The 17,594-nt window shown below is 40.8% G+C and overlaps 1 protein-coding gene across 1 annotated transcript in view; it reads right to left on the bottom strand.

Moving 5' to 3' along the window:
• Window positions 1-17,388, bottom strand: part of mbpb (myelin basic protein b) — a 46,966-nt gene extending 29,578 nt beyond the window's left edge. Inside the window, exons 1-2 of the mRNA XM_041942705.1 lie at window positions 17,227-17,388; window positions 4,440-4,498 (exon numbers count right to left, since the gene is read on the bottom strand). Of these exons, the coding sequence (XP_041798639.1) occupies window positions 4,440-4,484 (45 nt within the window). The 5' untranslated portion in view covers window positions 4,485-4,498; window positions 17,227-17,388. The remainder of the gene's footprint in view (window positions 1-4,439; window positions 4,499-17,226) is intronic.
• Window positions 17,389-17,594: the final 206 nt, after the last annotated feature.

A 17,594-nucleotide genomic window follows, 5' to 3' on the forward strand; every position in this document is an offset into this window, starting at 1 on the left:
GGAGTCTCTGTAGCTCTACCTTCAAAATGACAATTTTTTACTGTAATAATGTTCAGCAAATGCCAAAAGGACAGTCACATGTCTTTAAAATTTGTCTGTTAGAGCTGTCAGGAAGTGATTGAGTTTATCTAATGAAGGCCAAACTAGGTAGCAAGATAACATTCAGAAATCTAGCAGCGTTACACTATCTTAAACTCAGATTTTGGGGCTCCAAGTGACAGAAGGAGGATCTATGGCTCTGTCCCAATGAAGATTTACAATTAGGACAAAGCTTTTTCTCCAATGACTCAAATCACCAAAAGCATGAAGTGTAACTTGATGTCATCTGCACTTGCAGAAGATGCAACTCTTCCACCAACAATATCTGTATATAATGTTTCTGCTTAACATAGACTAGACTCTGATCCCAGTAATGGTATCCTTTGTAAAAACACCACAGAAAACAGATGAGGCTGAGGGTGGGAAAGTGTCATTGTGATTTAGATGTGGACAGATCTCACACAGAGGGAACAAGCTTGTTGGGCTGGTCACATTGCATAGAGCGCTCTAATTGGGATCAGAGGCAGAGCTTATAGTTTCTGAAGGCTGGTGGCCTACTAGCTGAGCCTCAAGCTCCCTCATCTGGAGACTTCAGCCTTTGATTCAATAGTTTCAGTTTGAGTTTGTCACACTCAGGCAAAAAGTTGCAAATGAAAGCAGAAACATCTTATTGTGAAGCTGCACTGTAGATGTGCTTGGTTAAACTACTTATAAAGCCTCTTTACAGCAAGGAACATAACTACTAAGCATGTCAAATCTGGAGCCCCTTTTCAACAGGATTTAATAAAAAAGTAAAGTCTCGTTATAACCTGAGCCACTTTACACCTACTTTAAATTCCATCTGCTCCAACCACGTGCAGGATGTCTTTGATTTTTTGAGGCCCCGCCTTTACTTGTTGCATCTTATCTAGTTCACCTTCAGTTAGTTATTTCCTGTTTTTCACAAAATGCAATGCAAACTTTCAAACTTTTAGAGATTTGCTACATTACATTTGCCAAAATGACTTGCAACACAATCAGTGTGAACTGTTGGTTAAACCTTTAGGTGGAGAGAACTCTGTAAAGAGTCACAGCAACAGCAATCATGCAGCAAGAGCAAGAGAGAGTCACTTTTCCAGTTGAGTTATGCCACAATCCTATGTTCAATGCTGATGTCTCAGATAGCCAAAAAATTGTTGTTGAAAAATTAGTAGGCTTTGCACACAGTGATCACTAAATCTGGTAAGAACAGAGAATGCTATACTCTATGCCTCTGTCGGTAATTCAGCGTTGATGACACACCAAGCAGAAAAAAAGGTAATATAGAGGAGGAGCAGGGATATTTCTTTGTCATTCTGTTATTCTGCTCCACCCTGTGAAGGGGATATACTGTATAAGCCCTGATCTGAAGTGTGCCAGGAGTTCTAGTTCTTCAAAAATCTTATGATATGCACGGACCAGCAAAGATATATTTGCATTGATGATGGGAACATCAGAGCAAACTATCCACCTCTGTTTCTCCTACTAAAACAATACATTGAGGAGCGAGGCCAATGTTTTTATCCCGTAATTCCGAGTGGGCGTTTAAAGATCTAAAATATCAGTGGTGTGAACATTTCAGATGGCTGAAAGAGACACATTTTGTAAGAGCTGCTGTTGAGGTTTGTCAAAGGAGCTATGGGTACATTTCACCCTTCCTGAAATGATAAGGGATTGGGAGAGGGATCACGACTCAGACAACAGCATCTAAACAAAACCTGCCTTACTCTTGTCACGCTCTGTTCGAGCGTGACTGTCACTATGACAACTGGCTGCCTTGCCAGACCTTTAAATTGACCATGTCACGATAATCAAGCCAAAAGAAAGGGAAAACAAATGGTAGACCTACAGCGATATACAGCGTAATTATAAAGCTAAATAAACAATTCAGCTTCTGTGTGGCATGCTGCCCTAACACCTCTCCTGGGACCTTCACGTTTGACAAATTAATCCACTTCTCTTGCTCCTGCTCTTATCTCTCAAGAGTGTGCTTTGCAGGCAAAGGAAACAAATCATCTGTGAGCTACGCTATTGGCCTCCCTGCTGCTTCGGGCTCCCCTCTTCCCCAGCACGCCGCACATGATCACTCCACCCATTACAGGCGACCACGAGCCAGACCCCACACGCAGACCACAGGCTTTTATGCTGCTGCCGAAAGCCTCAAATGCTTAGACCGGAGAGTGCTTTTATCATCCACATTTCTTCTTTTTTTCTTTCCTTCTACACCTCCTTCCTCACAGTCTGGGGTTTGAGCTACTCACAACAAGCTGGCGACTCTTCAGATCTGATTGCATCATCACTCATAATGGCCCACGCTTATTATACATCTTCTGTAATTTTGCAAAGCTGTGAGAAAAAGGACTTGAGCAACGCTCAGGTAAATGACATGATGTCATTAAATGACATTACCTTCCCAGTTTAAGCCTGATCCTCCTCCACACTCAGCGTATGGGAAGAGTGTATGGCTTGTAATATCTGCACTCATGGAGCAGAAAGATGTAGGAAGGACAAAAAATCTGTCAAACATATTTGCTCTGTTGAATTACAGCACTATTAGAGGCAAACTTTTTCTGTCAAGCACAAGCCCTGTGGCATAGCAGAGCACCTTGTTCAACCAATTAACAAAGCTGAGTATGAGGTGCTTGACAACTTTGTTATCAAAGGAAATGAAAATGTACTTAATTTGTCACTAGACCTTCTTGCTTATTATGATCTGATTCTACTTTCTGCTTATAACATGGCACTGATACAAACAGGTTTATTTTTCTCAACGTTAGAGTGCATACTCACTGATCTGCCCTGACTCTTTCAAGTGCAATAATTGCTCCTGTTCCAACAGCTCTGCACTTGCTGACAGAACAAAATCATGTAACGAGCCAGCCAGCACAACATCTCTCTATCTGAGATTTTAAGCATAACATCTGACTCAACAGCAACACAAGTGCACTAAAGCTTTTCACACATCTCACAGATAGATAAAATGCAATACAAAATAAAAATCATCTCTTCTAGATGGACTTCCAGGGTGACAAACTGTGTTGTGGAAATAATGATTTTGTGCTATATGAACGGTAAATTAACGATGCCAGACAGCTGAACTTGTGGGTATAAGCCGAAGTTGAGTCGTAATGATCGAGGGTCAAAGCTAATGGTTAAATGAGATGTGTACCAGGAGAGGGATTTGTGTCAGGCTTGATGCACACAATCATCTATTTACTCTCTCCAGTTCAAATGGGTTCTATTGTGGAGCGCGGTTGCAGTGAGGCTTGTGGTTTCAAGGGGTTATCATGGGGCCACGCACAAGATCCACAGAGACTCATCACGCTTCGGATATTGCCCTGGCAACACGGCTGAATTAAGAGTGGGATGCTGACTGTTGAAGAGAAGAATTGTTTGTTTAAAATACAGTATGCAAAGTATCATCTGATTTTTTTTTTCAGCCATGCACAGGTACTTTAAAAAGCTGACTAACCAAAAATGTGCCAGTGCGCAGGATTTTTCACATTAAAATTCTTCATTTACTCTACTGTGCAAAAGAAAGGCACTTAATTTAAGTGCAAGAGTTGTTCTTAACATCTTTCAGCATTGAGATAAAGAATACAATAAATGTTCTCAGAAAAAGAGAGTTGGTAGGTTTTTTTTTTAATTCACATTGCACATGGTCCTTATTCCAGCAAAGTGCCTCTTAAAAGAAAATAATGGAAGCTATAAATCTAAAAAAACTGGAGGAAAAGTCATCCACTCATCATCTGCAAAGTCATCTCCTCCGCATCCCTCCTCTACTCCATGTGAAGTAATGAGACACAGTATTATCCATAGATTACTTCTCCTCAGTACATTTGAGCGGTATGTATAAAGTCTTGCCTGTGGCAGTGCGATTACCTAAAAAACTGAATTTGTGTTCCAAGTGCCGGAGGTAAGAGAGTAAGCAGTTGTAACCACAAAAACGTAGGCGGCTCAGAAATATATCAAATCGCTTGTAAACATTAGAGAAAAAACATTCAGTGCATAGACCTTAGAGATAAATACACAACCTGTTAAGAATCCAACGTTTCTAACCTTCGTGCTGAGTTACATAAGATCTGACTTTTCCGACAACATTCAAGACAAGCATTCTGCAAAGTGGTTAACAGTCTGAAAGCTCAGTGAAGGTAGTACATCTGTGACTGAAGTAGCCTGGCGGCTTGTCTACAACAGAGTCCAAAGTCCTGCTGATAGAGGCCAGTGTTCACACTGATAACGTTAAAAGAAAATTCTCCAGCACGTGCTTCATTCTCAGACCACAATCGACAACAAGCTTACACAAACACACACATTTGGAGATGTTATTATTCCACATGGACAAAACAAAACATTTAAGCACCTACAACGGGGACTCTTACCTTGCTGTCTGTGGGTGACTCCCTCTTTCCTAGATGCTGGCCCATGCTGCTGACAGAGACTGTTGGAAAAACAGAGAATGCGTTTACACCAGGAGAAGACTGTAAACAGCATATTATGCAAAAGATGATGTGTTCCTCCTTATCTAAGCAAGGGGGGCTACTTCTTGAGTCAGTGTGTGAAACTGTAGCATCACACACAGTGATAAAACACTGGGGTACCTGTTTTATAGTGGATGATGGCAGTGAAAGCGCCAACTTACATAAAAAAAAAAACCACAGCTGCACAATAATGACTGCAATATGAATCAAGATCAAGATGTTTTAGCCTTCATAATAAACAAAGTGTTCCAAAGTTGAGTGACATGAACATCCTTGGCTACACACTGTGTTTATTTATTTGGTTTTAATGTTGGTCTTTGGGTGGTTTCACACCTAACCTGGTTCAGTTAAAATGAACAGGTGCGTCTGGTGTGAAAGGTATCAAACGATTCCTTTGTTTGTTCGTTAAACATCAGTGTTAACGTGAACAGGACCAGAATGAAATTGCAACAATGTATCCATTTTTTTCATCTGGGCCAAATGAAACAAACTACAGGTGTGAAGCTTCCCTAAGGGTGCTTTCACACCTGAACCAAGAGCTGTTCAGTTCAGGCAAATGTCAACCTGCATCATCAGCACTATGGAATCACATGGGGGTTATGTTCCATTATGTTAGATTAGATGGGGTTATGTGCACATATCTCAGGTTTTGTCTTTGTGTATGATTATTAGTGTTTACAGTTACACAGAGAACAGGTGCATACATGTTACCATAGTTACTTTCAAATAATAGTTGCTTATCAAATGATTTCTTCCTGAGTGGTTCACAATCAGCAGATGGATTTAATAGAGGATTACCCTAAAATCATGTCTACTTTCACGCAGTCCTGTTGCTAGTATGCTACCAGTCCGCATGGAAACAGACCCCCCTGCCCTGCCGCTCTCCCACTGCAGTAAAACACAACCTGCCAGTGATTAGTAGCTGCTTCATTCGTGTCATCCTTTTTCAATCTGATACAGTTTTCCACAGCTGATGATGCTTTTATTAAACAACTTATCATTTTGCTGTTGGGTGCCCCAAATGAGTCTCATCCTCACAGTTACCTGCTGCTGCGCCATCTGACTAAAGGTGTGCTGGTCATGGAAAAATAGGAATGCTAATGCTACTTTATCATATAAAATGCTGCTCATTTAGAGGCTTCAATCATTCAACTGATTACAACCCCAGTTCCAAAAAAGTTGGGATGCTGTGTAAAAAAATAAATAAAAACAAAATGGCATCATTTACAAACAATGGGATTACGAAGTTCCTGAGTCTGTGAGGAACCTTTGCAATATCTTTTATATATTCATGTGTTCACACAGTGGTGAACCTTGCTCCATCCTTGCTTGTGAATGACTGAGCCTTTCCAGGATGCTCCTTTCATACACACTCATGAGACCTGTTACCAATCAATCTGTTTACCTGTGGAATGTTTCACACAGGTGTTATTGGAGCTTTCCACAACTTTCCCAGTCTTTAGTTGCTCCTGTCCCAAATTGTTGCTGAGGTTAAATCAATAAATTGTATTAAGTATTGCAATGACAATTCAACTGCAGTATGAGTAGAATGAGCAGTATTGTAGGCTTATGCCTCACACTAAAATAAGCAGTTTGCAGCCACAAACCCACCACACTAAACTAGTTACTTTGCTCCCACAAATGCACAAAATATATTCTCTCAATTATCTAGCTCTGTGTGTTTCTCAAAGACACCTAGTTCAACTCCAAGATAATGAATTATTCAGTTAACTCCATACAACAAACTAAATACCAGTTAATATCCAGTTGCAGAAATCCATAAGCATATGTTCACAAAAATGAATGAAGCTAATGAGGTAAAACATTCAATTTATTTTCTTTGTAATATTTGAGTATATGTCAAAAAGGTTTAGCAAGTTATCACTGTTTTATTTATGTTTTACACAGCATCCCAGCTTTATTGGAATCAGGGCTGTATAAACATTCATCACCATATCCTTGTTGACAGTGCGGCACGACAAGCTGTGGTATGAGACTTTGTCAGTGTTTCCTGTGTCACTTTCACTATCTATCCTTTTGACAGCAGTAAACATTGAACTCCAGTTCAGCGGCAGCAGTAACAGCAAAAAAAAAAAAAAAAAAAACAGACCGACTCCAGCCAAGAGGCGTACTGCCAAATGTCTGAAAAGCATGTCCTGAAAAATTAACTGAGAAATGTCTGTGAGTAAGGACAGGTCTCAGGTGACTGATCAAAAAGCTAACAAACAACACAAATCCAGCCAAGAATGTTCATGCACATTTAAGTGCGAGAAATGAAAGATTCTAACTGACGCAAGTAAGAACTGTCATTCACTTTAAGGTGCACATATGAGAAGGTGCAAAACTCAGGGCTTATCAAACAGAAGTGCTGAAATATTACACGAATGAAAATCTCACTGCACCCACCGCTCAAAGAAAGAGTTTTCTTTCCTCTGAAGGACCGTTCTCCTTGACTTTCGAATAATCACTGTTTTTTTGTCTTTTAGGAGAGTTTTGCAGCCATCAAAGAAATTGTTTTATCATTTTGGCACCTTTAACATTATGACTGGAAATGGGACTGTAGGAAACTCTCCATTAAAAACCAACAATATTGAAAAATCATCTTAATTCATTCAAATTCATTTATCATTCAAATTTTAAATGCACCGAGCCGCTCACATTCCCCACTCACAGGTCAGTCCACTGCATTCAAAAATATGTTTATGTAGCCTTTGACTATCGATGATAAAAAAATTTATCAAACCATGCCCGAATCATTACTGCAGATTTATGTTTACGCACACCCATACACAGAGTACATAAATACATAGATACACAATTTAACACCCTATTCACCTTATGCAACAGTCAACTTAGGTTAATTAAATATAACACAGTGCCTCCCCTGTCCCCACAGTGAATAATAATTAACCACTGTGAGGTGTTATTAGATCAATTGTCCTCTAAACAGGGAGCGCAGTGAAGCAAATGTAATTAAAATGCAATTAGACTGAAAAGTTCAAGATTTTCTGTCACATCAATATGGCCCTGCACCCAAAGGAACAGAAGTTGTGACAAAAAAATGCTACAACTTCCATTATAAGTTTTCCCAGAAACTTTCTCTTCTGAAAAGCAGTCTCATATTAACATTATGATGCCTGATGCCTCTCTCAGGAGAGGAGCAGCCATATCTGGAAATAAATTTAATCAATGAGGGAAATTTAACAGGCCTGATAATCCAGCTAACATTAAGATAACTAACAAAGACAGTAGAGTTGCAGGTAGGGATGTCAGAGATCAACACTGTAAGACTGAGAGTCTGTCTGGCAGCAGTCCAGCCTAGTTAGCTATCCAGATGTCCATGCTAATGCCAAAATGACCAGCTAGCCAAAAGAACCAGCTAACAGCCGCAACGTCAGATAGTGGGCAGCACCACTGCAGGTACGGAACACCATCAAAACTAAAACTATGAACTTTCTACACATTCCCTTTCTTTGCTTGTACATTCAACTTACAAGGAGAAGTGAAATGGTTAAGGATGCCATGGGCCAGTAAATTTAACCAATAGTATTTGTGCATCCTGCTACATTTGTTCCACATGAGCGGGTGTTTTCAGCTGCTGGCTAAATACTGTGCGTGACTCACCCCAATCATGGAGTTAGGGCAGGCTTAATATCTTAAAAACCAGTAAGACTGAGGTCTGTAGAGAGGCTGATGAAACACATGCTGCTAAAAATGTATTCAGACTATGTCTTAAGTATATGTGTCCTATAGCAAAATGAAGTCTGCGAGAAAAGACCATGCATCATATTTGAATGATTATCAATTATTTGCGGGTCATAAAAGCAAAACAATGAGCTGAAAGATGCTAAAAAGCCCTGTAAATCTGCAGGAAACTGCAGAGTTTGGGGATAATTCTCTGTGGATTCATTAGAGGCGACAACTCTCACATTACACATTATCATTTCATTCACTTGTAATATAAAAATATTAATTAGTGCATCGTGTTGTTCTGCAAGGTTGAGCTTGTTGCATCAATAGCTGTTTCAGAAAGATTTTATGCAGCATAAAGACTCACAAGAATCTATCAAGAGTCAAATCAACCTTACAGGGAAACATAGTTTTACAATTAAAGAGGGTATGAAGAACAGGCCTGGTTACACCAGTGACTCAGGACAGTCTGATAGGTCTTCACTCATTCTGTCAGTATGTTATATAGATAAAGTGTGTGGTGGGAAGATATCCTTTTTCTGAATCTAAACAATCACATAAATCAAACAATTTCACATTTGCACAAGAAGTTATCAAATTTCTAAACCTGGGGAAAATATTGGACAATAAACAACAAACCAAAAGGAAACAGATCTTTTAGACCAGTGGACATCTCACTTAGCAAGAATGATGAACAACAGGACCCTGGTTTATTTTTATTTTTATTTTTTTGCTTTTATACCATACTGCTATATCATCACACATATCTGCACGCAGCTAATTCTCCTCTGAACTTGAACCTCTCGATACAGCCAGCCATGAGATGTGTAGCACAATTTTAAAGCTAATGACTTTTACAAATGAATTAGCCTTCGGCACACATATCGTTTGTCAAGGGCTTAAAATTGCTTGGCTCTACAGAGAAATACTGGAATGAAAAACCTCACAGCCTCCTTTTAAATCACATTTGTGAACTTGAGAGAGTGGGCTGAATCAATTATTTGCGAATTATACTGCCAGTGGCTGCGCATTCAGTTTAGCATAAAACTGATATGGACTCTGATGTTTGCTGGATGTTGTGTATTCTGTAAAACTGAATGTGAGGCCTTGCAGCCAGTTTCACTCCAGAATATTACACAATCACAGCTGAGATCCTGCAAGGACTTGCAGAAAAGACTGTTGCATAATAGCGGCAAAGAGGAGGGGGAGTGGGGGCGTGATTCAAGGCTGCAATTACAACTTAGCGGCAGTACTTCATACATAACTAAAAGAAATATATTTTCCTCACACTTCGCCCTGTAATTTAGAAAGATGAAGGAAGGTGTGTAAAAACATGCAGTGAGGGAAGAGCGGCATTCAATCGCTCTTTATAAATTTAACCCATATAAGTTGCTGTTAATAGGCAGGTGTGCCAGAGTACATTTCTTGAAACACTTCTGTTTGCCTTTTAAATGATTAGGATGGAAAAAAGCTCTTATAATAGGGCAGAAACATAAAGGCCAGAACCTGCAGGAATCCATTACCACTCAAAGCAGAATCTGCAGTACATAAGAGCAATTATGTGTGTGTCTGAGCTGGCCATTTCCTGAGGTCAGCCCACATCCACATCATAAGCCGCTAACGTTTTTGCATCGCTTTAACACGGATAAGGAAGGGGCTCATTAGTTCGAAAAAAACCCTTGCCTGTTGACATTTAAACGAATCTCCTACCATATGTCTTCTGTTTGTCGCACATACAGGATTACGTGAGCCCTATTTTCTCTTTTTTGTGACTATTTCAGGTTAATCACGAATGACAGAACGTAGATCCTCAAAAAGAGATTTTTTTTTCAGAGAGGATAACCAGATATTGTAGAAAAAGAGAGATGTTGCAAATTTGGTTCAGCCAACCAGGAAAAAGACAATGCTTCATTTTTTTCAGTGACAATAGAGGTGGTACCGCTATTTCTTTCACTGACTGCAGACCCATGAAGATGAAAGGGATATTACCTTGCTGCAACTTAAATCTCCCTGTCAGGATGAGATGAGCTTTTAATAATGCTGACCAACGGGAGAATGGATTACTTACGTACAACCGCAGCAATAAACCTCTTAACAATCAGGTTTGGACACAATATCCGTCTTGTTTCATCAACCTGCAGTAAGCATGTTTGTGCTTTCCTTTTGGAGAAACAATTACGACAACAGCCAACGCAATACTGTGGACTTCACACCGCCGGGACTGCGCAGTCTGAGGGATACTTCTTCAAACTATGGGTCAGCGGGCATGAAACAGGCTTTTATAGGACCATGACTCACAGAAAAGATTGATGGGAAAAAGTCGAAGTAAACAATGCGGTGTGTTCTGGGGTTTTTTTCTTTTTTTTTCTTTCTGTAAAGTGTGTTCACTCTGTACAGTGCAAGCATTCAAGTCCAGTTTTCCCACAACGGCACAGAAGAAAAAACAAGTAATCTTTCGGGAATATGAATCTCATGTGGTGATATTTTGTGGATTCAAAAGGGTTTTAGGTCAGTGCCTCCACTGAGATGGGGGTGACCGGAGTGTCAAACACAGAGGAGATGAAGAGGAGAAACTGCTGAGTCAAAGTTGTAGCATATTTTCACAGCTTTATACATCCTGTCTGGTGATCAACCCACAGATTTATTGTTATTATTGTGGAGTTCAGATGCAGGCCTGTGTCATACGGTTTCTGGTCGCCAGCACAGTTTCTTTCTAGATCTGCCACAGCAGTGCAGCAGTGTTCGATAATCACACAGGAGGGAGTTGAAAGCTAAGCGAGGTAGCAGTTTTATGGTAACTGCAGCCACAAGATGTGTTCTTTCAGTGTAAAAATGATCCAAGCGTGGACTTTTCTATGTGATTTTTTTTCCTTATGCTCTATTGATAAACACAGTCATAATTACAACCTAAAGCATTGTGAAAGTTTTTACATTGACTGTCCGCGAGACTCAAATCATCTTTGCATACTACTGATATTCTCCGTTGTATAGAATAGATGGAAATGTGCTCTTACAGTTAAGGCATCCAAACAATTGGCCAATTCATTGATCCTGATCAGCATGTTCAATCGGAATTGTATCTTAGTATAGAGACATTCTTATCAACAGTATATATATATATTCTACAACAACCACTGCATGCATATTTGATTAGATAAGAAGCCCTCATAGCGCAGCACAACATGCTGACAAACCCATTTCTCAGTGTACCACTAAAGCCGCAAGTGGCTGGAGCATGTGTGTGTCTGTCTGTCATTGCCTGGTTCCTTTGTTTCGATTTAAGTTTGCTCTTGTAAACACGAGACAACGGCTTCTTTTAACCCTCTGGCCACCCTCAGTGACTGCACCATGTTAGACTCTGCTAGGAGTCATAACAACAGAGCGCGTGTGTGTTTGTGTGTGTGCGTGTATGGAGGGGAGGACACATGAGAGAGTGATGAGATGAGAAACAGTGATAGAGTTACGCACTGCCTATCTACTAGAGAAAGCACTCTACTCTAGACAACAGATCTGAGGTCAAAGGTCAACATCTGTCCCTGGGGGAAGGCATCTGCTTGTACAGTTATGAGTGCAAGGGGCAGGGAGCCTCACATCCAGCCTGCTTGGTTTTAGTCTTCTCAAATCAGGATCACCTCTTTTCTTGAAACCAACAATACTTCAGATGTCCCTGGTCTCATGGTCTGGGATGCACTTAAAGGCTGTCTGAGAGGGCTTTTTATATATCTCACCACAAATCAAAAAAGAGACATGGTGAAAGGGAACATTCAGATCTGTCATCTAAAATCCTAGATATCAATAAACAATATGAACTGACCTAAACCCCAGGACTTTACAGCAAAACAACAAAATCTGACCTCCTTACTATTCACCAAACGTAAAACTTGAAAAAACATTAAAAAACAAAAATACATTGTATGAACATGGTGAAAAGACAGGGAAAGGGATCAATTTAGGAGTAACTCGTAACAAGTATATGTATGTACGGTGGGGATGTCATCTTAGATCCCATTAACATGAAGAATAGATTTAAAGATTCCTACTCCAAGCCATGCGATGAAACGACAATCAAAGCCTTTCTTGATCTCCTGCCAATCCCAACTATTCCCCCAGATTTGGTGGAGAAAGTAGGCGCTCCCCTGACTAGGACTGTTGACGACTACTCTAAATTCAGATTTACAATTAAATTGTAAGGAAATCTGAACATTTGATTGTGAGAATTACTATTTAAATATGGGGAAAAAAGCAGCTCCTGAGTCCTTAGATACTGAAAAAGTGTTTGACAGAGTTGAGACGAAGTACTGCCCATCTCAGGAGGAACTTCGGCTGCAGGAACTTCTTCGTCCTGCTGCTTCCAACCATCCTGATACGATTTGACCTTTCAGGACTGGTGTGGAAGAGGCATCAGGTGGTTTAAAGACAAGTTTAAAGATAACTGTTTCATCTCTTTCAACCAGCTGATAAGAAATAACACCTAGCCAAAACACATTTTTTTCTGTATTTACAGGTTAGGCACTACATGCACTCTATCCTACGGCACTTTCCTGAAGAATCCGACAATAAGCCCTTTGACACATTTCTTTCATTTGACCCACTATCTAAAGGTGCACTGTCAACATTGTACAGAAAAATTTCCATGCTGACATGCCCACCTCTGGACAAGATTAAACAAGCCTTGGAACATGACTTGGGGCATACATTATCTGCTGACCAATGGAAATCCATCCTTACTTCAATACACAAATCTTCACTCTTTGCAAGACACTGCTGAGTGCGGTTTAAGGTAGTTCATAGGGCCCACATGTCCAAGGTTAAACTGCCCAGCATGTACCCTGACATCACCCCCACATGCAAACCAACAGAGGGGGGTCCCACTCTATTACTCTCACTATCATTACAGTTGTTATTTCATTGTATTTTCTTTTTATCACAACGCTACATTGGTGTATAGTTCAAAACAATGTACAGTATGTTGAAAACCTTCATAAAAAGATTTTGCGATAAAAAGTCAAGATGGACGTAAGAGCGATACTTGCAAATGCTTGGATACTTGGAATGCACTGAATGGTGTATTTATCTGCTCTAACAAAAAATTGCTTTCATTAGCATGTCCCGCTGACTAGCATACCACCTACAAATTCAACTAGCTAGCTCACTACTGTGGGTTCCTTCTGAAGCCAAAGAGTGCATCAACTAACTTTATTAGTTAGGATTAAAGGTTACGTGAAATTAAAAAAACAAACAAACAAAAAAAAAACTGTTTGCAACTAGCGCATTCACTGTGTAATATTTCTAATATTTCCCCAGTGTGTGAAAGCCTGGTCCTGAATGCTTTAGGATAACATTAAGCAAGTCTTAGCGGGGATTCAAACCGAAAACAGTGCTGAGTTTACAGCACAGAAGGCTGCCATGTTGTTCAAGCACCAAAGACAAAGAAATGCATTTCAGGGAGTCCAGTTTGAGCAACAGATTAATGTGTTTTAAGACTTATCAAACAACTCTATGATGGCGGCAATTCAGTTATCTTTCGTCGCAACAGTAAAGATGAAAACAGCACAAATACTGAATAACAGAAAATTTGAGTTTTTAGTCTGCCAGCGTTATTATAAGCTGCATATTTGTCGTGAGAGAACAGAAAGCTTGTCGGGCGTAGGAGCAGTGACTAAGAAGGTTTGGGTTTAGCGTTTGATTACTTTTGTGAGATGTTATATTTAGTGTTCAGTGTTTAAAATGAATCTCCAATTTCGGCAGATCATCCAAACAGAAGTATGCTATGCTGGTGGACAAACTCTTACAGGACAAAGTCTTGAACAGCACAGCATGATCTCTGTCTTTTTAACATAATCATCATGACCACCACCACTCCTCCAAGAGAACAATGTCAGTCTAGTTTGAGGTCAATGCTGCAAATAAGCGAGGACAGTTGTGTGTGGGACCAGGCTGGAGGAGAAGTCAGAGTTTTGTCAGCTCAGTGACCAGTCACCCGTGAATGTCTGACTGAACTACAGCAGCTCCACCACCCAGTGAAGCAATGTTTGCCTGTGGGCTCCAGCTGCCGTCTGACACATCAGGGCCGCTGCTTTCTTAGCTTCCTGCTCTCTTGACATAAGATAATTGCTCTCAGAGTTTGGAAATTTCACCGAATGAAATATAAGACTATGACACCTTTCTTGTAAACACACTCTGATGCTGTTTTGCAGGAGGGGCATGAGTGTACAGACAAATATACAGTTTTTATTCTGCGCCACTTTTTTGCATTTGCTAGATGTGGCACTCAAGTGAAAAAAACAATACTCCCTATTGCTTTGTTCATTCACGCATATATTTGTTTTGCTCTCTTATGCATGGACACCTCCTGTCTCTCCCTGGGGCATGCTAGTGATGTAGCCTTGGGCCTGAAGCATAAGCTTAATGCCCCTCAATGGGGATACACAAGCGCTGCCACCTGGGGCTTGCTGTGCAATAATCCCAGTTGCAAACTCTCCACTTGGATCTGAAGGCAAAATATTGAACTCTACCATCTGCTGTGATCATGATGAGGAGCTGACACATTGCACGCCGTGACGCCACTGAGGACGACAGGATTTGCTGTCAGTGTAGCACCCTGAGTTGACTGGCAGCACCACGCCTTGGGCAAAACTAACACAACTATTGGTTGTTAGCAGGTAATGTGACTCAACCTGTCTGCCAAGAACAGGCGCAGACAGGAGGGGAAGTGAGAAAAGAGGAAGTTTGTGAGTCTGTGAGGACGGAAGTTCAGTAACCTCAGTGTACCACCTGCAAAACACAGAAAAGCATGCATCCACACACACACGCACATTTACTGAGCAGGATGGAAAATTTCACTTTGTGTGGAATTCTAACAAAAACACCTAACTTTTCATAAAGCTGGATGAAAAACTGCACTGAAGGCCTGCTGGAACAAGCTTGTCTTGTTCACAAAGACAAAGGAATGGCAAGTGACGCAAAGTGGCATTTTTCACTCCTGGCTGAGCTGGGGCAAATCCTTGGAAATGCTAAGGAATGCTAAGGAATGCAAAGGAATGCCTTCCTGCGGCTGCGCTAGTGCAGGTAGTCACAAGCAAACACAAGCTTCTCATGAAGCTGTGTGAAGGTTAAGCTCCAACTGCTGGCATTCCATTATGGATACATCAATACAAGCTTTCTGTCTAGTTAGTAATCTTTGACGTTCCATAAAATCCTTTAGGTCATACCATAGACAGTTCTGTCAATGCAGCTCAGATCTGTATCAAAAACGATTAGTACAATCATAATATCTGACAATGTGAAACAGTGACAGCGTGATATTCAAGTTACACAGCACATGCGCTGTTCTGTCCTGTCCTTATCAATTAAAAGGAGATGAAAAAGGTGAGAATTAAAGGTGCATGAAGCTTGTATCAAACAGAGCCAGAGGTTACCTTGTTGAGTGCTCTCTGGCTCGAGGATATTCAGAGCTGCAGGCTTTAGTAAATCAGTGCAGTCATAAGCAGCCACTCATGTGTGAGTGCTTTATTTATAGAGAGTAGCCGCGACAGTGAGTGAGCATGTCACTGATTTCAGACACTCTTTTTTTCCCCACATGAAACGAACAAACTACGAGTAAAAATGACAATGACATGTAAAGTCGAGTAACAAGTGGAGAGAGCTACAGACCAATCCTAACTAAGGATGCAGAGTGATGTAATGCTTCATTTCCTCCAGGCTTTGCAGTGTATGTTTTAGTCTCCCGCAAGCACACTTGACCAGTCTATCCACTGGCCAACACAAAAACACAATACCTTTAAACCATAAGCCAGGGGAAATAACCCTTTAAAAAAAAGAAAAGACTGCATTTAACACCAAGCACATCTTGTACCTTTGACTAGTATTGAAATTATAATATCAAAGATGATTATGCCTCTGCAATCTCAAGATACATTTGATGCAGTTGTATGTGAAGTCCATTTCAAGTGCACTAACCATTTAAATCTCTCATGGCAACAGGTTTGTGTCTATGTACTGTCCCTACAGGATCACATTTAAGAGTGGTTGCTGTATGCCATGATATTATGATAAGTCAGTGCTTCAAATTCCCTAATACATTTGAACAAACATTTAACCAAAGCACTGCTAACAGTACTGTTGGTAGGAGCTAACGCCGACATGTTCCCGTTTCATATATACCGCCCTGTAGTACATACGCAAAACTCCGTTGAAAACCTTCTAATTTTAAGGTGACACGGTTAAGTGCATATTGCCCTGCCTCGGGAAACATGTTATTCTTTCAGAAGAATCGTTCTGACCTTCTAATGCATTCGGCATATATATAATCCACCGGTTAAAGCGCAGATTGAATAATGTTTTAGATAAATAGCTGCTTTCCCTGTTGGTCAAACGGTTCACAGCTACCCAAACACGCCGAGGCTTCCACTAGCATACAATGTGGAGCAATTACAAAACTCTAAATTTTATATGATAAAAAGTCCTGCTTGGCGTGCCATATGTATGCCGAATTGAAGACAACAATCTAACGATTGACATCAGGCCTTGGGCTTTACTCAAATCTGTGTGTTATATTACCACCAAGCAAAGAAGCGTTAAATTGCTAGATGTGAGCTGTGATTGGATCAACGAGACAGAACGCAGCAGGGAGGGTGGTGGTTGTAGTGGTGGTGAGGGGCGACGACACTGTCAAAGCACATGACAAAAGCAGTGACACTGTCTGGTGGCAGTGATGCTTATTAAACTACACTTCCTACGTCCGTTAAGGTAGAGTTAGCTAGCCTCGGACGAGCACGAAAATGAAATTCCGAGCATATTTCCCCAGCAGGTTTCGAAACGGCTGTTACGCTCTGTAAACAAGTCGACGAGGATAACATATTTACTACCGTTACACCACGTACTCCTGCGGTCGACAGACTAAAAAACAGTAAGGCGGTAGTAACATGTGTGTAACTGTCTTTACACCGGCTTTCTAGCCTTGTTTTTGTGGTTTAAACCAGTCCGACTGTGCACATACCCTTCTCCGGTTAGTCTGTGTCAAATGCATCCGCAGCTGAGCCTTGTACTGGATGTAACCAACTGTCAGTCTTCTCTCAGCAGTAGTCGACGGTGGTCGTCAACAACATCAACAAAAACGCCTTTTTCCCCTTTATGGCTCTCCGTTGCTGTAACCACCAAAGTGTCTTCGTAAAAAAAAAGGGCAAAAAAAAAAAAAAAAAAAAACGTGTCTCGGTGCTTCCTGATTTAGGTACAGTGGTGATGATGTTGTTTGTAAGGGGTGGGGCGGAATGCAGCTTTTAGAGCGCCGAGAAATGTGGGCTAAAAAAGCGCGTTGGTGCACGCCTGAGCACGAGCAGCCGCTCGCGATTCGTTGCAGGAGGGTGT

Source organism: Chelmon rostratus, chromosome 8, assembly GCF_017976325.1.
Source record: "Chelmon rostratus isolate fCheRos1 chromosome 8, fCheRos1.pri, whole genome shotgun sequence".
NCBI lineage: Eukaryota > Metazoa > Chordata > Actinopteri > Chaetodontiformes > Chaetodontidae > Chelmon > Chelmon rostratus.